The sequence below is a fragment of the Monodelphis domestica genome, chromosome 1 (genome assembly GCF_027887165.1).
Source record: "Monodelphis domestica isolate mMonDom1 chromosome 1, mMonDom1.pri, whole genome shotgun sequence".
NCBI classification, from domain to species: domain Eukaryota; kingdom Metazoa; phylum Chordata; class Mammalia; order Didelphimorphia; family Didelphidae; genus Monodelphis; species Monodelphis domestica.
Genome location: NC_077227.1, coordinates 722,029,586 through 722,051,553, shown reverse-complemented (window position 1 = coordinate 722,051,553; position 21,968 = coordinate 722,029,586). Strand labels below are relative to the sequence as shown.

At 37.3% G+C, this 21,968-nt stretch overlaps 1 protein-coding gene across 3 annotated transcripts; it reads right to left on the bottom strand.

Annotated features, from left to right (window-relative positions):
• Positions 1 to 297: 297 nt before the first annotated feature.
• On the bottom strand, positions 298 to 15,266 carry LOC100616873 (zinc finger protein 883-like). Of its 3 annotated transcripts, none has more exons than XM_056812886.1 (5): positions 14,996 to 15,266; positions 12,694 to 12,783; positions 7,308 to 7,434; positions 6,677 to 6,751; positions 298 to 3,745 (listed from the first exon to the last, which is right to left on the bottom strand). In XM_056812886.1, exons 2-5 carry the CDS (start codon positions 12,724 to 12,726, stop codon positions 1,782 to 1,784), a joined length of 2,199 nt encoding a protein of 732 aa, XP_056668864.1. In that variant the 5' UTR covers positions 12,727 to 12,783; positions 14,996 to 15,266; the 3' UTR covers positions 298 to 1,781. The 3 variants fall into 3 exon arrangements, with proteins under 3 accessions (XP_056668864.1, XP_007477746.1, XP_007477742.1); XM_007477684.3 differs by having other exon boundaries at positions 6,677 to 6,775; positions 7,308 to 7,476; positions 14,996 to 15,265; XM_007477680.2 differs by having other exon boundaries at positions 6,677 to 6,775; positions 14,996 to 15,265.
• Between the last annotated feature and the right edge of the window lie 6,702 nt (positions 15,267 to 21,968).

Below are 21,968 nucleotides of genomic sequence, written 5' to 3'. Positions count from 1 at the left end.
ATAATTTAATTAGGAAATGTTTAACAAAATAAATTACTTCAATAATTCAAGCATTTGAGAGATGTGTCTTTCCCATGGAAGTTTCTATTTCCATTTTTAAAAATTGACTTATAAAGAACATTTGATACCCATGTATAACCATCTGGTATGTCAATTTTTTTTATAGGACTAATTTTTTTTCCAGTTTGGGTTTTTATATAAAATTTTCTTGTCATGGGAAAAATTCATCCTCATCCAAATTTGGATATTAAAGCAGCAACTTCACCTACTATATACTAATCAATGATGAAACCAAAACAAGTCAGAACCAATTTTATGCCAGGCATTGTGCTATGTGTTTTTTATACAAATATCATCACACTTAATCTAAGTTACAAATATTTCAACATCCAAGTATTTCATTTGATACAAGTTAGGAAGTGCTTCAAGATCCAACTCATACTTGAATAAGAATATCCTCTGTAACATTTGACAGATAACTGCCCAACTACCACCTAAAACTATCAGTGTTGAGGAACCCACCAGATTCCCGGGGCAATCTAATCCACTCTTGAACAATTCTATTGTCAGGATGATTTTCCTTTATATTACCTACCTGCTCCAATATAGACCCTCCAAAATTTTATCCTAAGTTTGAAGGACTCTCTGGATCAAGTCACTCAAAAATATAGCTCATATCCCCAAAAACTATGTTTTCCAACTACTAAGTTGGAAGACAAAGAAAAAAGATATTTAATCAATTAGCATGGTAAATAATGCAATAAGATACTCCTATGCACACATAGGATACATTTCCCCACAAGTTACAATGGTAGCAATTAGGGTGAGCACACAAGCAGAGAATATATAATGCTAATAATGGCAATAGCAATAACCAATATTTATATAGTGCTTACTATGTGCCAGACACCATGCTAAATACTTTACAATTAGTATCTAATTTGATCCTCACAACCCTGGGAGGTAGTTGCAATTATTATCTCCATTTTACAAATGAGAAAACTGAGGCAAACAGAGGTTAAGTGATGACCAGGGTCACATCACTATTAACTGTCTGATGTCAGATTTGAACTCAGATCTTCCTGAATATAAGTCCACTGTTCTATCCACATATATAACCAGGAAACACCAGGGGGGGAAAGATGCATGTAGTCAATATTTGGCTTGAGAATACATAAAGAAAAAATATAGTCATGGAATGTATTAGGCTGGGGAAACTCACATCTCCAGCATTATAGGATAGCTGACACCCTCTGGTAATTTTGTACAAACTGCTCTCTGCTGGGTGAAGTCTAATCTCCACCAATGACTACATCTCTCCACTGGGTATCATATCCCCATCCTGGACTATGTTGTCTCTGACATCTTATACACTGAGGTGCACATTGAATTTCAACCACTAAGAGCTACCCACTATTCTGTTCCCATCTCCTGGAGTACAGAGTTCAGATGTCTTTTCTGTAAAGGGCAGGTTGAGGTTCTTAGGAGTATAGTTTGGAACTGCAACATATCACAACCATCTGGTGAACTAACAAATGGCAGCTGAATTCCCCCAAACATGTCTTTTCTTTTCAATCCTGAAGTCTGATGCTGATTTAAGTACATGGTTGTAGTTAACTATCTGATTTAAAGTTAGAAAATTCCTTATAACTCCCATTATAACCCTGACCATTAGCCTGTCCTTAATCATAATGGCATACAAGCTCTAAAAGGACTTATGTGGTAGGATGGGTTTTCAAGGCTCATCTTCCTCCTAAGATCCACCAAAATGTTAATTATATTCAGTGTTCCTCTATAGTGATTTTATGTGTATTAAGGCTTCCCTTTTGGTTAAAGACTCTTTCACATTTATAACAGATATTGAGTTTCATTTCTGTATCTGTTATCATGTCTTTGTTAAGCTTGCCCTTCCGGATAAAGGCTTTCCCACATTTACTACACTGAAAGGGTCTTTCCCGATTATGATGATAAGTTAGGCTTTCCTGATTGGTGAAGGCTTTCCCACAATCGTTACATTTATAAGGTTTCTCTCCAGTGTGAATTCTTTTATGTCTTTTAAGGCTTCCCTTCTGACGGAAGGCTTTCCCACATTCATTACATTCAAAAGGTTTCTCTCCAGTATGAGTGATTTTATGCAGAGTTAGAGATCTCTTCACACTGAAAGATTTTCCACATTCATTACAAACATAAGGTTTCTCTCCAGTATGAACTCTCTTATGTATAATAAGGTTTGCTCTTGTGGTGAAGGCTTTATCACATTCGTTGCACTGAAATGTCTTTTTTCCAGTATGAAATACTTGATGATTATTTAGGCTTTGATGGCTGGTGAAAGCTTTCCCACATTCACTACATTTATAGGGTTTCTCTCCAGTATGAATTCTCATGTGCCTTTTCAAGTTTTCCATTGCAATAAAAGCTTTCCCACACTGATTACATATGTAGGGTTTTTCTCCAGTATGAGATCTCTTATGTCGTTTAAGGTTTGCCTTGTGGGTGAAGACTTTCCCACATTCATCGCATTGGAAGGTTTTATCTCCAGCATGAAATAGTTGGTGACGAATTAAACTTTGATGATCAGTGTATGCTTTCCCACATTCATCACATTTATAGGGTTTCTCTCCAGTATGAGTCCTCTTATGTGTTTTAAGGTTTGTACACCACCTGAAGGCTTTCCCACATTCATTACATATATATGGTTTCTCTGCACTGTGAACTCTCTTATGTCTATTGAGAGCTCGCCTCAGGATAAATGCCCTCCCACATTCATTACATTCAAAAGACATCTCACCTGTATGGATTCTCTCATGACTTTTAAGGTTTCCCTTGAGGCTAAAGGCTTTCCCGCATTCATTACATATATAAGGTTTTTCTCCACTATGAAGTTTCTTGTGTACCCTAAGGGATGCACGGTATCTGAAGCCTTTCCCACATAGATTGCATTCCAAATGGTTTTCTCTAGTATGACTTATTTGATGTGTTTTAAGGATTCCCCTCTGCCTAAAGCATTTCCCACATTCATTACATTTATAGGGTTTTTCATTAGCATGCATTCTCTGATGTCGCATAAGGCATGAGTAGTATCTGAAAATTCTCCCACATGTAATACATTTCAATTGTCTTTCTTTAGTATGAATTATCTTATGTTTATTAAGGATTCCTTTCTTGCTGAAGGCTTTCCCACAATCATCACATTTATAGGGTTTCACCCCACTGTGAGTTCTTTGATGAAGAGCAAGGCATGAAATACTGCTGAAGTTTATGTTACATTCATTACACTTATGGAGTTTCACTTGAGCATGTTTTCTATGGTAATGAATAACATTTGACTGGTAATTGAAGGGCTTTTTGCACTTAATGTCTTTATGAAGTTTCTTCCCAATGGAGATTCTCCTGTGTTTAAATGGACCTAAAACGTATTCTAAGTTCTTTCCAAGTGTATCACATTTATAGAGATTTTCTCCTACAGGAACTCTCTGTTGAGGAATGACAACTGACCCCAAAATATGCTTTCTTCCAAATATATTATATTCATTAGAAGATTCATTAGTAATTTTTTCCTCCCTAGACTGGGTCTCTTGGTTTTCCTTCTTCCTATCTAACTCAACATCATAAGCCCAAGTTTCTTCCAAAGTAGAATGCCAGGGGCCATCCTTTGTGCATATCTCTTGGAATGGTTCTTTCATAAATATATTCTGCTTTAGAGTTGGCTCCTTGGTTTCACACCTTGTCTTCTGACTAAGGGAATCTGAAAGCAACACAAACATGTAAATAACCATTTTTCTCTGTGATGAAAGAAAATAAAGGGATCTAGACAAAGTCTAGATTATCTTTTCCTTCAAAGAAAATTATAATTAACCTGGAAAAAGTTGAACAGTCATTGTTACCAGGAATCTGAAGTCCAAAATAATTAAGAAACTATATCAGAGTAACTAGCTGCCTAGAATTTAATAAATTATATTCCATGGCACTATTACTAATTATCTGTTATAATTAAACTAAAGATGGTATGGACCAATCTGTTCTAGTAATTATAGCTGTCAGTTGTAAAACGATTTAGTAGTGGTAGATGGATGTCAGGAAGCAGTTTGATCCAACCCTATTTTATTACTGGTTGAGTTAAAAAAAGGAAGGAGGAGGATAAAAACCAGGAGTTAAAAATAAGGTATGAAATATATTCATCCCTAACACTAAAATTGTCTATACAATACAACCCACCACAAACTGCTCCTTATGGAGCTTCTTCTTTGTCTACAAAGGTAGACACTACAGTTAACTACACTCAACTCTCTCTCTTTTTTTAAAACCCTTACCTTCCGTCTTGGAGTCAATACTGTGTATTGGCTCCAAGGCAGAAGAGTGGTAAGGGCTAGGCAATGGGGGTCAAGTGACTTGCCCAAGGTCACACAACACTCAATGCTCTTAAATTTATTCACTATCTAATTTAATCCTAAGCTAATTTATAATTTTTTAACTTTATATGAATCCTTTACCTTCAAACACCTCCTTAAAATAATATATTAAGACAGACTTTCAAGTATAACTGTCAGTTTCTTCTCAGGTAAAGAAAACTTGCCCAGCATCACCTCTCCGTTCCAAGCCCAAGTAAAAATGGCTTAACTGTCTGTGACAGTTCACACAAAACGGCTCTCTGGCGCCACCTCAGGTTCTGAGGTGAGAGCTTCAGTAAACCCACTCTCTCAGCTCGGCATGAAACTCAAATCTCAAATCGAACAGTCTCATTATAACAAACAAATCTTTTTTTGTGAGACTGACCCAGCCACCAACAATCTCCCAAACAAGGAGAGACTGCTCCAGAACTCCCAATTGACTTTCCTTTATCTTAAGCCTCTTAAAATGACCACTACAAGGGGGAAGCTGGGTGGCTCAGTGGATTGAGAGACAGGCCTAGAGATGGAAGATCCTAGGTTCAAATCTGACCTCAGACACTTCCCAGCTGTGTGACCCTGGGCAAGTCACTTAACCCCCATTGCCTAGGCCATACCACTCTTTTGCCTTGGAGCCAATACACAGTATTGACTCCAACACAGGAAGTAAGGGTTAAAAAATAATAATAATAATAAATAAAGTGATCACTACAAATTCTGTGTGTCTTCTCTCTTAAAGGGGATAGCATAAAAGTGGACAAACCCTTTCTCTGATCTAAACCCCTGTTCCTAATAAAATAAAATAAATCCTAATCATAACAGCACTGAAAGCATTTATAAATGTCATCAGAATTTCCTGACTTATAATAGTTGGGGGAAATGTTTCCATCTTTAGAAAGAAGAAATAGATTAATTTTATAAACTAAAAACTGATAAATTTCAAGGGAATCTCAAGATAAATTCAGGGGAAAGCTTATCAAACCAATGATTTATAATTATTTAGTAATAAAGTATATGCTGTACCAATTAAACTACCAAAAAATACTTTAAAAAGTTAAAAAACTACTTTAAAGAGCTAGAAAAAACAATATGGAGGAATAAAAGCCAAAAGCCTAAAGGGAAATTTTTTTAAGTGTCAAGGAAGGGAACCTAGCAATACAAGTTCTCAAACTATACTACAAAACAAAAATAAAAACTATTTGGTATTGGTTATAAAAAAGAGAAAATTATGAAACAGATTAGATATACAACATACAGAAGTAAATGGATCTAGTAGATAAAAATACCTCAATTACAAGAGCTCACTATTTTTCTTGGCAAGGGTCAGGAAGGGATGAGAACCCATGCTAGGAAAACTAGAAAGCAGTTTGAGCAAAAACTAGGTTCAGAATACTCAACACCAAGGTAAGTTCCAATTAGATATATAAATAGAAATGGTCATGTTCTAAACAAATTTGAGGAGTCAGGAATAAATTACCTTTCTTATCTATGATTAGGAGAAGAGTTCATGACCAAACAAGGGACTAAAAAAGTATCACAGAAAATAAAATGGACAACTTTGACTGCACAAATTTCTGCACACACACACAAAAAAAAATTCAATGTAACTATAATTACAAAGAAAATAAATAATTAGCCAAAAAAATTACTTGCAGAATTTCTTTCTTCTAATCAGCCCTTCACAATATGTCATGTATTCTTCTCACAGAGTTAATTTCATCATACCACTAAAAAACGTCTGATTTACCCCAATGAAACTAAGTTATTGGATAATTCAATTCCCCAGGGAAGTTGCACAAGGCCCCACAAAGCATCTTTGACTTCTATTTTTGCCTAATCTGTCTTTCCCGTGATGTTTCCCCTGCCAAGAATGCCCCCTCTCTTTCCATCTCCACCTAATCAAATTCCAGCCAAGTCCTCTACAGTTACCCAGTTCTTTATAAAGTGTTACCAAATCATTCATCCTTAATTACTTGTTCTTCTTAAAGTGCTACAAATGATAACACTATGTTGCATATACTCAAACTATTCTAAAAACACTTCCTGCTTTTGAAAGCCCTCACTATGTTGTCCCAAAATTCTCACATAGTCAACAATATTTCCAAATCTTATTTTGACAGAAAATTGACTGCTCTGTGAGGACCTGACATGTTTTCCTGCCCCACATACTATAACACAACCCTTCTGAAAAGGCCTAGGAATCTTTAAGGAGAGCTCCCTGTCCAACACCTTTACTGACCAGCAGGGTTGATACTTACTGTGTTCCCCATCTTTATTTTTCATGCACTCACCTAGAAAAGTGCTAATCAGGACACCTTTCTCTGCCATCCATGGTGCTTCTAATCTTTCCAACTGGGAGATCACATCTGGTATGGAAATAGGAAGGCCTCCTTATTGGAAAATAAATTATAAAATGCTGAGATCAGAGAAAGAATTCAGAATTCAGTCTTACCCTTTTTCTCATTCGGGGATTGAGAGCATGTTACCATGACCCAGGTGGTAGTACATGATCCCACAAAGCCTGAAGGATGGGTCACTGGCTTAAAGGAAATTACTTCATCCCAATATATTCTTTCCTAGGAAGACACAAACTTCATGTCTTCAAGTATCTACACTGGACCTTTGGGGAGGCTCTTTGACCTGAATGAAGAACCCAAAGTGGAAATGTAGCTTTTGGGGCAGCACAATAAAACTACCCTTTTCCCATCATACAAGTCAAAAACCTTTCACTTAGAGAGGGAAGAAACACCAGTGATTCTGAGTACAAAACAATGGTGAAACTGCTCCCTATCAGGTACATTCTGGATATTTTCCCTCCAAGAGAAGGGAAGAATGTTAGGCACCAGTCAGTAGAGAAGAAATGAAAATGCAAAGATAACCCAAGAAAAGCTGGTAATCTGTCTAGAGGAGAGCTGACCTTACCAAGAGAGACAAAATTCTCGTAGTTCTCCAGCATCACGTCCCAATACATGTCCTTCTGAAAAGGTTCCAAGAGCCCCCATTCCTCCCAGGAGAAGTCCACAGCCACATCCTGGAATGTCAGGGGTGTCTGAAATAGGACACAAGATGCCCATTCTCTCAGGGATCAGCCCTCAGGGAGATATGAAGAAGAAATGAAGGAGGCAGAATGTAAAGGTCCTGATTCTCAAAGCAATCAAGGTTTTAAGCATTCCATTTTTAATATTTCTGGAGGGACTACTTATTGGTTACCTAACTTTGTATTAGATTCTATAATATTAAAAAAGTTTATCACTTAAAGTTAGCCTTACAAATTAGCTTCCACATTGAACCCAAAGGGAATCATACATTTTACTCGCAAACTCTGAAATCACCCAAATGATAAATCATTCAAGGATAATAACATCACCTATTGTGCTTCCAAGTTTGTGAATGCTACAAGGATGACGTGGTATGTGCAAACTACACTTTAGCTACTTGATTCTAGTATATCATCTAATCATCCTGAGCACCACAATTTTAGGGGGTTGTACTACTATTTTCCAATTAATTAGTAAACTTGCAACCTTTTTTCTTGTTCTGACTTGTAAAATGAATTTTAAAATACCACCTGCTTTATGATCTTGTTATGAGAATCAAGGGATAGGGATTGGTAGAGGTTCTGTCATTTTGCTTCTATGAGGAGTGCCCTGGCAAAGAAATTTCCTTCACCAATACAGGACATTACTTTCCTTTTAACTATAAGAATCTTAGAAAGTTCCTTTGGAGCACTGAGTGGTTAAGTGACTTGCCCAGGAGGAAGTCTGGCTTTGTGGAAACTCTTCGGTTCTAGCCAAAAACACAGGAGCCTTTTCCAGAAATTCACAATACTTCCTGCAATACAGTTCCCTCTGATTATATACACTATGCATTCTGTTCTCCACATTTTGCCTTCAAGTTGTCTTAGTAAATTCAGATCATCTGGCTCAAATCAACTACATTCCTAGAGGCTGAGAGTTGGCAAGACTGACTGCTGAATCATAATCAATGATATTTGAAAGTTTATGGAAAATGGGAAAGGAACCACATGTTGAGATAATAGCAAATACTGTCCTGATTCATACAAAATGGGCAAAGAATCTATAAAATAAAGGGTGCTACATAAAACATATAAGCCTTGTTCTGATCGGTTGGTTGATTTTACTAAACTTTTTTTCCCCTCTTCTTTATTCTTTATTATAATGGATAGCTCTTTGGTAAGGGTGCAGTGAATTACAAGGGAAAATGAAAGCAATATAGAAACAAGACTTGCCAACAAAAATTCAATTTGAAAGATCAAGAGAAAAGGGGAGAGGAACCACAAGATTAGAGAAAGACAAATGTTTTCCTAATTTACCAAAATGTGATCAAAATCTGTTTACTGATAAGTATTCAAAGGATATTAATAATTCTCAAAAAAATTGCAAACTTGCCAACTATATGAAAAAAAATCACAATAATAACAGAAATATAAATTAAAACAACTCTGAGGTTTTTCCCTCATACCCTACCAAAAGGCAAAGAAACAAAAGATGGGAATGGTCAGTGTTGAAGGGGTTGAGGAAAATAGGCACAACTGGTGCATTGTAAGTATAGAACTGTGAATCAAGACAATCATTTTGGAAAGCAATTTGGAATTATACTGAGATGTTCATATCCTTCGACCATGAAAGCATATTACAGAGTTTATGTTTGAAGGAGGCTATGTCTAGACGTTCCCATAGACACCAAAATATTTATAGCAGCACCTTTTGGGATGGCAAAGATTTAGAAACAAAATAGATGCTCATAGATTGGAGAATGGCTAAACAAATTGTGATACATAAATATAATGGAATAGTACTGTTTCTTAAGAAAATAAAAATGTAATAAATATATAGAAACTTGGAAAGATTTATATGAATTGATGCCATGATGTAGAACCAAGAAAACAATATTCATAATATCTACAATAATATAAATAGATTCTAAGATGAAAGGTAAGGATTGAAAAAAAAAGAAGTAGCAAAAAATTGAGATATCAGGAAAACTATTCTAACCATTAGACCTATATGAAAGCAGAATGGGTTGCCTCAAGAGGTAGTGTGTGTTTCTGATTTTGGAGTCTTCAAATAGAGGCTGGACAACCCCTTGTAATTTTACATGTGAGATAATATTATAGTGTTTATTATGTTATAAAGGTTATAATGAACAAGAATTTAAGTACCTACTATGTTCCACCACTAAGCTAAATGCTCAAAATCCAAAGAAAGGCAAAAAGCACTTCCTGTTCTCTAGGAACTCACAGTCGAAGGAACATATGAGTATTGGACTAGATGGCCAACAGGTCCCTTCCAACTCTCAAATCCCATTATTTTTTTTTTATCTCCATTAATTCATACAAGTCTTCCAATGTTTCTCCAAAACCTTCATACACATCATGGCTTATGGGACAATATTCTTTTAAATATATACCGCCGAGGGAGTTAGGAGGTTCAGTGGACACAAATCCAAGCCTGGAAAGTTCCTGGGTTCAAATTTGAACTCAGACACTTCCTAGCTATGTGACCCTGAGCAAGTCACTTAACCCTCAATTGCCTAGCCCTTACAACTCTTCTGCCTTAAAAAATGATACTTTGTATTGATTCTGAGACAGAAGGTAAGGGTTTAAAAATAAATAGATTTCTATGTCACAATTTATTGTCATTTTCCAAATAATGAGAACTCTATATTTTCAGTTCTTCATTTCACAAAGGGAAGAGAAGCAAAATGAATATTTGGGTAAATAGGGGATTTTCTTTCTGCCTTTAAGTGCTTAAGGATAAAGGCATAGCAACAGGAACTCTGGGTCAAAAATTTTAAGACATGAGTTTGTAAGCAGACACAACTAAGATAATGTCACAAAAGGCAAACTAGATTCCAGTACTTCAATTCTATGAGAATAAAATGCTTCTCTAAAAAAAATATATATATATGTAAAAAAATATATATATATATATGCATAATAGGCACAGTAGTACAGGAGAAAAATATTGGCTTTGGAGTCAAAGAACTTGGGTTCAAATCCCACCTCTGACATTTATAATACCTGTATGATCTTGGACAAGTCACTTGTGAACAAAACACTTATCTTCCCTGGGACTCAGCTTCAACTGTAAATTTAGAGGCTTAGACATGGCCTTTTAGATTTCTCTTAAGTCACAGTCTCTGATCCTTTTCTGCTAAGGATATGGGATTTGGATAAGTTCTTTGTAGACTTTACATGTCAAAATTTTTTCAGCAGGAAAAGATATTAGCAAAAAATTCTCAAAAGATGTAATGTTGACATTCAAGAGCCAGCCAAAAAGTACCAGCTCAATAGGACTGATAATCAGACAAATGCAAACTCTGCCCTTTTTGTTCATACCTATCAAACTGAGTGAACAACTCAGAGTTTGTGGGGATGTAAAAATACTAGCAAACATTTCTTGGCCCTAGGGGCTTGCCAGATGGTCCAACAATTTTAGAAAACACTTTGGAATTTCACAAGAAAAGTTGCAAAGTTCTTCATACCCCGACCAAAACTGCTAGTTCCACAATTAGTTTGTTTACCCTCAAGGAGTTTACTGACAAAATGAAAAAAAAAACCTACATACAAGAAAAAATTTAGCAATAATATTTGCAACAGGAAAAAAAGGCAACTTTTTATTTCCAAAGAACTGACTGGTTATTGCGATTTAAGGAATTACAAATATAAAGATTTCTAAGAAATACAGGAAGATTTATAAGAGGCGGGTATAAAATGAACAGAGAGGAATCTTAAGAGTAACATACACAATTACTAAAACAAAATGAATGAAAACCACTTTATATGGCAATATAAAGCATGACTAGTAGTGTTGGATTTGGGATCAGAAGACAGGTGTTTGAATTAGGATTCTTATCAGTTACTAAATGTGTGGCCTTTGATAAATTATCAGTTTCTTTTTGCCTGTTTCCTCATCTGCTGAATGAGGCAGGTGGACTAAATACTTGACTTAATGTTCCTTTTAACTACTAATCAATTGATGAATAATGGACAATATTGCTACTAACTTTCAGAGGAAACTGTAAACCTTAAAATTTCTTAGACTTATGAATGTTGGAAATTTCCCCATTGGGAAATTTCATACTTGAAAAAATTTCCTACTGATAGTAAGAACTCTATTGGAATGTGAAACTCCTTGGCATGGGAGGATCCTTCTCTTCCCTATTTAAGACTACTTTAGGACAGAAACCTTTTGCTAAACAATGGAAAGGGCTTTGACCTATGCTTAAGCATAGAACAGAAAGTTCTTTGAGTCATGATTGATTTTAGAATTGATACAATAGAGATACTTGGAATGACAGAACCAGGTCTTGGAACTTACAATCTCCACCCTACTCAGTCTAAAAGGATTTAGGAAGGGCTGCAGCATAGATCAAGATTTAATTATTTGAGAATATGACCTACAACAGACATGTGCAAAGGAAACAGAACTCTGGGTGGTCCTGGGTTAAGCTAGAGCCACCATCGGCACAGGGGAGACATCGACAGTGATTGGTAGATGTGAGAACTGAGGGGAGGGGACTTAGATGGTTGCCTTAAAGATAGCGGGGTCTGAGGACAGAGGGAGGAGAGTTTTTTGCTCTGGGGAGGTTTTGCTCTGAGCGAGGTGGCTCTGAAGGAGGACTGAGGAGGTTGCTCTGTGGGAGGACCAGGAGAGAAGCCTGGCTCTGAAGGAGGAGAATTCTCTGGAAACATTTCTTGAAAGGAGGCTCTCTTGGAAGGTGGAGCCTGAGGTTGGCATGAGAAGCCTTACCTAGAGAGATCTTGGGTGAGTGATAAAACCAACTGACTGATTTATTCATTCTTATTCCTTTCTTACTTTCTCTCTTTTTCTATTGATTAATCAGTGTATTATAAATTAAATTTCTCTATAAAACCCAGTTGGCTTGGGCATATTCATAAATTGGAAATATATTCCCTGACGACCATCTTATATTTATATAAAACCAAGACACAGTAGAAAACATATTTCAGCGGTCATAATTGATATATATATTTCCCTTGCTCCCAAACATTTTAATTATCAAAACCCACTCCTACTTTTAGCAGAAAACTACCAAAGGAAAATGTTTCATGAATTATGAAAGCAGAAGGTTGGATTACATTCTTTCTAGCTCTAAAAATCTATAAACTCTATATTGTCTGTCAAAATTGCCAAAGTTTTAGGGGATACAAAAATGGATTCAGGTCCTTGGATGCAGAAGATAGAGAACACTGGAAGTGAAGTATTCACACTTTGAGAAAGGGAAAACACTTCAGGGAAAAAAAAAAAAAGCTTTAACTCACCTGGAACCTGGCTGGTACAAGTATAGAAGTCATTTCCCCCCTTCTTGTTTCACCTTTCTTGGGGAAGAGCAAAGTACTGAAAAGCCAGATCTGAAGGATAAAAAGAAAGTTAAGAAGGAGAACAATCCTACCTTTAGTTCCCAAACTACGAGTGAAACTTCCCATCCAGGCACACAGATGACCTATTAACTGCATTGACTATGTTTTAGAGACCAAATAGTTAAGGTGCTGAATAGTTGAATCCACCAGAAATTCAAGCTCTGAATAAACTAACTTTTTTGGTTTTTGTATCAGCTCATGACCACCTGAGCAAGAGAGTTTCTAAGAAATCCAGACAAGACCCCGAAGGACAAGACTCCTGTCCCTGAAATTGGGCCCAAGTCAGCCATGGTATCATTCAGATGCTCTCCCCACTTCCTTTTTCTCTTCTTTGTCCCATCAACCAATTACAATGCTCAAAACCCCCAAAGAATAAATCTGGAAGTAGAAGTGATAAGTGACATGTTGTTCCTCTACCAATAATTACTCTAGAGGTCTTGAAAAGTGAGGGAGTATTCTTAACATAGGAGGAGCTAGTTGGCACAATGGATAGAGTACCAGGGGGTAGTCAGGAAGAACTAAGTTCAAATTTGTCCTCAGGCACTTATTAGCTGTTTGTCCCTGGACTAGTCACTTAACTCTGTCTTTTTCTTCATCAGATGATGCACTGGCAAAGGAAATAGCAAACCATTCCAGTTATCTTTGCCAAGAAAACCCCAAATTGGGTCATGAAGAGTTGGACACAACTATAAACAACTTAGCAACAATTCTTAACACACATCAAAGATGGAACTTTTCCTGTGCAAAAAGAGAAAACTATCTCTGAAGGTGTCTTATCAGCACTTTAATAAACCCCCCAAATAAAAATCAGAGAATCTCAGAAACCTCCTTACTCCAATTAGCTATCAAAAATACCTTGCTTTGGACACCTAAGTCTTATATATTGGTCTTCTCCTATTCTTCTGCAATGCAAAATACATAATCACTCATTTGGAGAAGTCTTTGCAGCCAAATGTGGCTCATAAATTGAGAGACTGATCATCTGTTTTTAAAAGTTCTAGAACTTGCACTAACATGGGGAGTGTCCTTGCTTCACCAACATGTTGAAGTCTTTGTTAAAATTATGGAAATGATCAGGACAAGGGAGAAAAGGGTAAATGCTCCCCCAAGGGGCAGATAAGACTAAAAGAGCAGAGGCTACAAATTCTAGGTTCCCACACTTGCCCTTGATTCCTGGCAAAATTCTAGAAACTCTTATTAAAGGGATGGTTAGTGGACAACTAGATAAGGAAGCAGGAGGCAAGAAGCATCAGCCAAGCTACCCTAAAAATAAAAAGTAACAAAACAGAAGAAACGGTTACATTAAACTAACCTAATTTCTTTTGATACAACGTTTCCTAGAGGGGTGGATCATGCTACAGAGTGAGTCACCTTTGCTTCACTGTCATCCCTGTCCAGTCCCTTGCAGAGCTCTGTCCCGGATGCACCCCCTTCTCTTCCCTCTCTACCCTGGCGCCTAGGGAAATCAATCCATCCATCAATAATTATTTATTAGGCGCCGACTGTGTGCCAAGTGAATTTATCATACTTGGGTTCTCATTTCATCTCTAAAAGGGGACCGCACGTTCCTCTCCCGGGTCAGTCCTCACTTTGTTTGAGTTCAAATTCCTAGTCCCAGCCTTGTAGCATGTGACAGCCCCCCTTCCTTCAATGCCGGCATCATCCCCGCCTCCTGGAGCTGACACTCGGGCGCGGGCAGACGGGCACACACACCGGCACACACACCACCTCCCCTGCATATACCAATCCACAGATACGCACACATATACTCAGCGGACAGACACATATGATCCTTCCCCATACACACAAGTACCCGCCTGAATACACCAAATGCGTGCACATATACACGACCCTGCACACACCCCAACATGAGCACACACGCACACGGCACACACCTACATGCATACACATACACTTACACACATACATTTACCCTTGCACACAACCCTATACACACGCGCGCACTTCAACATACTTACATACACACGCACGCACAGTCCTGCACACACACTTACACCTCAGTATACACCTACCCATAGGTACACCCCTGAGTACCTCTTAGCCTACACATACATACGCGCGCGCGCGCGCGCACACACACACACACACACTCTCTCTCTATCTCTCTCTCTCTCTCTCTCCCTGACTGACTAACCCACCAGCAGAAAGGCCCAAAAACAACCAAAAGCCGGGAAAAACAAACCTTTCCTCCGGGCCCCCTCAAGAACTGCGAATGCGCGGATCTTGCCCTGAACTACATTTCCCACAATGCACTCGACTCTATCCAATCAAAGCTCGAAAAGTCCAGAGGGGGAGAACTTTGATCCCCGAAGTGAGGCTGAAAAATGGCGGCCGTCTGTGGGTACCTTTTGCGCAGGCGCTTCAAAGAGACTTGACAGGCCAGATATCTGTCCAAGTGAGGAGCTTCATAGTTACCTTTTATAAGGGAAAGGTTTTTTGTTGTTGGGGGGGGGGAGGGGAGTAGTTAATGTCATAATGAGTAATTCTAAAAAGATGAAGTCTCCATGTGAGGCAAACATTAGAAGAAACAGGAGGCTACGTAGCCAATGAAAAGAGGCTTCTTCCAACCACGTGATAGGCTAAGCGGCTTGTGCGTTCAGTGGCCAGTGGTCCCGCCTTAGGTTATTTGGAAATGCGCAAACAATCACAACAACCTCTTCCTTGCTCCTAGATGAGACCAAAATGGAGTTTGAGTTTGAAAGAGCCGCTAACGTTAAAAGGGGGAAATATTTTAAGATTTTTAGAAAAGCGTGTGATGGAGATTCACAGTTTTATAAGGAAAAAAGCTTCTTTTTCTACTCTTTCTACAAGTTCATGCTGTTTAAAGATTTTGAAATTTATAAAAATAATTTTTAAAACTTACTAGAAACAATTGAAACATAAGACCCACAAATAAGTAAAATAAGCTGGGGCAAAATTTATTATGCTACTGGGGAACTGGCTCAGATGCAATCTCTCTTTCAGTGCAGAGAGCTGGCTTTGAGTCCAGGAAAATTTGGGCTTAAATCCTGCCTCTGAAACACATTGGCTATTGAAATAGAGTAAAACAAAATCCCTCATCAATTGGTAAAGGTAGTAATCAATAAAGTATACCTTCCCTTATAGAAAGGAGGCTTAAGGAATGTACTTTCCCAGGCTGTAACAACAGATGGTCAGGGGACCAGATAAACCAGGTGCAGGATAAGATATACAAAGGAAGGTCCATCCTCTCAATTTATGGTACATCTGGCTTGTGTCCGATAAGTCTTAATTGCCCTGGTCAGTTTGCCCCAGTCATTAAGACCATATATTACTTATTTTAAACTTAAAGCCATATATCTTTCATTAGCTTTGTATGACCTCATTTTACCATTTCACCTCTCTCACGTATGTAAACCTATAAAAACTCTCCGTAACTTTGCCTTGGCAAAGCTTTCACTAGGAAGGCTGCCCTGGCCAGTTAGGTACGTATCATTAATCAATAGATTAATAAACAAATATTGGTTCCATTAATTGAACTTCTGGGTGTCCTGACTCGCTTTATGAAGTGCACCACTTCACTATGTCACCTTGAGTGTCACTTAATTCTCCAGGTCAATATACAAGTGAACGATTGATCGCTGGTGGAACATGTTGAACTGCTTTGGAAAGGATAGTTTCTTTATTCAGGATTTTCCTATACCTATGAAATTAGAGATCAAATCCTAATGCTTGTCCCTAACAGATGAACTAAAAAACACCAAGTGTAGCAACTAAGATCTCAGAAAAGACAACAGCAAAAGTGACCGTGATTGAAAAGATACCTTGGAAACTACATTATGCTTAAAAGTACCAGAGGCAATGAAATAATATCAATATTTAATAGAGACTCTTGGTGGCATAATATCCAAGTACCTAGTTAGGAGATATTTACTAAGCATCTATATATATATATGGTGGGCACTGTGATAAGTACTGGGGATTCAGAGAAGAAAAAAATTTTTCCTGCCTTCATTAAGTTCATTCTGATTGTATTGTTAAGGGAAATTTTGATTTTTTAAATTGCCGTTCTTTAATTATCATTCAGGGCTCAGGGTTATTCCTCCTGCAGTTGCAGCCTAACTGGTACCCAGTCTTCTGTTAATATTGTAATAATTAAAATAGGTGAGAGCCTTAAACTGTAGTTGAAGGCCATAAACTGTAATAATTAAAATAGTTGATGTTGTAAACTGTAGTGAGTTAAAATGGTGGAAGATACAAATTGTGATAGATATAAGAGAGTGTGAGTAAATTTGACCGCTGAAAATATGTTTCACTACAGTGTCTTGGTTTTTTAAATCAAATATAAGGTGGTCACCAGGGAAATAGTCCCAATTATTCAATATGCCTAAGTCAACTGGGTTTTATAGAGAATTTAATTAATAATACAATGAGTAATCAAAGAAAGAGAGAGAAAAAAAGGAAATAATTATGAAGGGCCTTAAGCCAACATGGCCTAGACCTGAGTCTTAAGAGAGAGATCAGTCAGTTAGTCTTTTATCACTCACCACAAGGTCTGTCTAAGCAAGAATTCTAGGGACACCAGGCCAGCTCCATCTCAGCTGATTTCACCAGAGAGAGTTCCAGCCAGAGTCCTCATCAAAGAAAGATCCAGCCAGAGACTGTTTCAAAGAGCCTCTCTCCAGAGCCTCCAGAGAGACAGAGTCCCCTCAGAGGAGCTCCAGCGAGACCTCCTTAGAGATTGTCCTCCAAGAGCTTCCCTTCTCCAGAGCCTCTCTCAAGAGATTCTTCCCAAGCGATCCTCATAAGAGCTTTCTCCAAAAGGATTTATCTCCAAGGATCCTATCTCCAAGGCTCTCAGGATCTCCAAGCATCCAAGCCTCCAAGGATCCCTTGCTCAAGAGATTCCTTTTCTTATATAGGGGTTTTTTTCCTATGTCACCTCCCCTAAGTTCTTCCATCTACCAATCACCATAGATGTTTTCTAAAAGGACAGCCCATCTGAATTCCTGCTAAGTCGACTAATCTCAGTAAGTCTGAACCATAGAAAATGCTGCTGTGTTGACTAATCCCCTCAGTAAATCTGAGCCAGAGAAAACACAACTGAGTCGACTAATCTCAGTAAGAGAAAACTTGCCCGACCTTTATAGGTACCTAGCATCCCATTGTATCAATTCTAAAACCAGGCATGGCTCAAAGAACTCCTTGCCTCATCATAAGCATGGGTCCAGTACTTTCATTGTTTAGCAAGGAGTTTTCTCCCCTAAAGCAGTCTTAAGTATGGGTGGAGTAGAGGTCCTCCCATTGCAAGGAGTTTTCTCCCCTAAAGCAGTCTTAAGTACAGGTGGAGTAGAGGTCCTCCCATTTCTGATCCTGGCGAGTTCTCACATCAAAATGGGGAATGTTTCCAGTAGGGAATTTATTCCAATGGAGGATTCCTCAATGTGGAAATTTTTAACATTCACAAGTCTGAGAAATTTCAAGATTTACAATATTAACCTCACCCGACCAAAACCTGATTCATGCAATAATAGTGTTAAAGGAGGACTAACATTCTTAAAGCAGAAACCAAAGGGTAATTCAGCCTTACCAAGAAGACTTCCAGCTGTTCTCAACTACTTAGTCAACATTGGAAATTTTTACATTTAAACTTCTTCCCCCTTGTTCAGTCCATTGTGAACCCTCTAAATAATTTAACCTTTAGCTTGATAGTTTACTCATAGAGTCTGATTAACTAGGTTGGTTTGATTAGGGGATTATGAAATCATGATCCTGCTTAACTAAATTTGTTCAGTTTTTATGATATTGAAGGAAATATGGGATTATGAATCTTTTTTAATTTTTGTAGCCTAAAAAAAGTAGGAGACTTAAAATGTTTATTTCTCTATTATTGGCATATATTTGTCTATTTAAAAAGCCTCTTTAGAAATTTTAATCTTGTTCAGGTTGATTTTTTTTTTCTCTCTAAAGGCTGAACCCCTGCTTATAATGATGTTAAAACCTAGGTTTGTACCTCTATAATTTCTTCATTGTAGTAGATTTATTTGGCAGCAGTTACCCACCACATGAATTTATGGAGGATACATTTCTCTCAAAACAAATGTGCTAGGCTAAGTGCTACGAACATAAAGACAAAAATTGTCCCTATTCTCAAGGATTATCAGTCTAATGTTGGAAACAACCGTGTATAAACAAAATATATTCAGAATAACATAGAAGACATGGATATATATTGATTCAGAAAAAAAAAAACAGAAGGGTGAGAGAGATACACTGGGAAAAGAGGAAGAGAGAAATGTAGAATGAGGGAAATTATATCATGAGAAAGATGCACAAGAAAGAGTTTTTACAATAGAGGGGAAAATGGGAAGCTAAAGGGCACCTCTTTACCCTCATTCTCATCAGAAATGGTTCAAAAAGGGAAAATATATATACACCTTCACCTGGATATAGAAATACAGTAGTCTCTCACTATATTGCGATTCACTTACAATGGTTCACTGTATTGTGGATTAAAAAAAAATCTAATTCTGTATCATGGAGTTTTTGCTAAATCATGGGATTTTGTGGGTGAATACCATACTGTAACAATGGAAATGCAGTATACCACTACCTCTTGTTCAAGTTTGCCAACAGGAGATTGTACATGCCACACTTTTGGCTGATGGAATGAAAGACGACCAACCACAGTGCTGTGCTCTGTATTCTGGGTGCTGATTGGCTCAGTGATTATAAGAGTGTAGGAAAGGTTAGTGGTAGTCTCTCGGTGACCAAGAATGACTATTGTCTTTGTGCATTATCATCTATTATAATAAGTGTATAAAAGATTTATTGGACAGTGGGAAGGATGTATAAAGCCTTAAAATATAAATAAGTAATAAAATTAATTAGAAACTAAGTAACTAATCCTAAAGAATGAGTAGGTTCAAGAACAAATGGTAGAATGTGGAAGAGAGATATTGGGAAGCATTCAAAAAGGCAGAACCAGTAAATCATCCACATAGTGTATTAATCTGCTACATTTGAAAGTTATGGTGGCTAGATCTCTCTGCAGAAGTTGATAAAATATTGAAGTAGACTCACAACATCCTTGCACAAATCTGGTGTAGCACAGCTGAGTTTGTCCCCATTGGAAAGCAAAAATATTTTGAGAATCAGGGTGCAACAGTATGGTAAAGTAAGCATTGCTCAAGTCCAACATTGGCGAAGGTGTGACAGTTTGTCTTTTTTCTTATAAAGTTATTTACAGCCCTAAGATCCATGACAAATCTCCAAACTGGAGTGCCATCTTCATTCAACTTGTTCTTTTTAATAGCTAGAATTGGACTATTGTATTCAGATACAGTAGGTCTTAATATGCCTTGTTCTAGTAAACTATTTATGATAGGTGTTATTCCTTCTTTTGCTTCTTTACTCAATTTGTATTGTGGTATCTTAGGCAGTATTTCTTCCCTGACCTCAATCCTGACTGGTGTCACCAACTTGATCCTACTCACATCATTTTGATGTTTTGCAAACACCCCTTATGGTATATCTTTTGGTATTTCATACATAGATGTTACAATTTGAATTTTCTCAGGTTCTTCTTCTAGTTGTTCTAGGTATAACAATGGGTAGTGTTTTAATGAATTCTTGGGTAAATGCAAGTAAATTTTCCCAGATCTTTCACACTGCAAAGTCACTTGAACCTTACACAAAAAATCCCATCCTAAAAGGTTATCTGGACATGAGGGAATCAAAAAGAAAGTATGATCTATGGTGAGAGGACCCAATTTGACCTTAGGGCTTTTAAGCTGAGGGACCTGTAGCTGTCCAGTAGCTCTAGCTACAGAAACCATACCCTCTATGTTGGTATCCCCTGGATATGTCTTTAGGACAGATTTTGAAGCACCAGTATCTAAAAGAGCTTTGTAGTTTTTCTTTTATCTGTTTTACTGGCTGCATTTATTTTTCTGGAGCTGTTTTATTTGCTTTCTTTGCTGTTACTATGATTGGCAGAGACTTTATATAGAGATTATGTAGAGACTTTTCTTTGGAGCTAATTTTTAAATGTCTGTTTTACTTGTCTCTGCCTATCATCTGATCTTTTGCATTTGTCATCACGCACAGATTCAATTTTTGTACTAACTTTTCACTGTTTCTTATCTGTTTCCCCTTAATTTGAACAACTGTCACTCTTTCACTGTTGTCTCCATCTCCCTGTACCAAACTACATACATTATAAGCCTGGCTTCATAATTCCTCCTAACCATATCTGAATATTTGGGTTTAGCTCCTGATTTTATAGCATCTTTCAGCATGTTGTGTGGATTTAAGCATACAATGCTCACAGCATGTAGGATTTTGTTTGTTGTATTTTACTTTAGTACTTTTGTTGTTACTGACTTCATATTTCTTTTTTAGAAAATGGTCTTTGATCAGGTGTCCTGTCTTATGGCAGAAAAAACATAGCCTAGTCTGTTTATGAACTGTTCTTGGCTTATAAACAGGTTTTGTGTGTGTACTAACAGTATTCAACTTTTAATTTCTTCAATCTCCTTTTCTCTTAAAATTTTCTGTGATTCTTCTAATTTTTCCTTTAAATCTGCCAACTGTTTACTTTGTTCTGTGTGATTGTCATGAATGTAAGTTGCCATATCCTGTAATTCTATTCAACTCACTGTATCATATTTTGTAATGTCTGAAAAAGTTTTTTAAGTGTGGTATGCATCCTTTCAAAAATTATCTCCTTACATGTGATATAGACTCTTCTGTGTTTGTATCTAAACCCATTATAGATTCAGACATTTCAGACAGGAGATCAATAAAGGAAGGTGGATGTTCTTTATTTTGCACCAATCTGTCAAATTTTCTCCATGCATTTGGTTTTGAGCAACACATTTTTATGGCTTGAAGCAAGTCCTCCTCGCATTTCTTCAGATAGGTCATGCCGATGGGATTAGAGAAATAAAAGTCTTCCCTTTGCTCCTCTGTAGGCCAATTTATCAGTGCAGTTTCTGACCTAGTCCTATCAATGAATTGACAGTGCTCATGGGGGCTAAAAAGTTCTGCCAAAAGAAATTCCACATCCTGAAAATTGGGTTAAAAATTTCAGAAAGCATGCTTTAGCTCCTTCTAAGTTTTATAGGGTTTGTCGATAAACTTTGGAAACCTTTTCTTCAGGGAATCTAACTCCTGGGTAGTAAATTGCCTATGAA

Bases quoted from the DNA above. Each gene is read 5' to 3' on its own strand.
- LOC100616873 (XM_007477680.2), bottom strand. From the start codon at position 12,726: ATGACTTCTATACTTGTACCAGCCAGGTTCCAG. The intron at 7,435-12,693 runs GTGAGTTAAAGC...GTCCTATTTCAG, and splicing joins TTGTACCAGCCAGGTTCCAG to ACACCCCTGACATTCCAGGA. The intron at 6,776-7,307 runs GTAAGGTCAGCT...TTTTCCAATAAG, and splicing joins CGAGAATTTTGTCTCTCTTG to GAGGCCTTCCTATTTCCATA.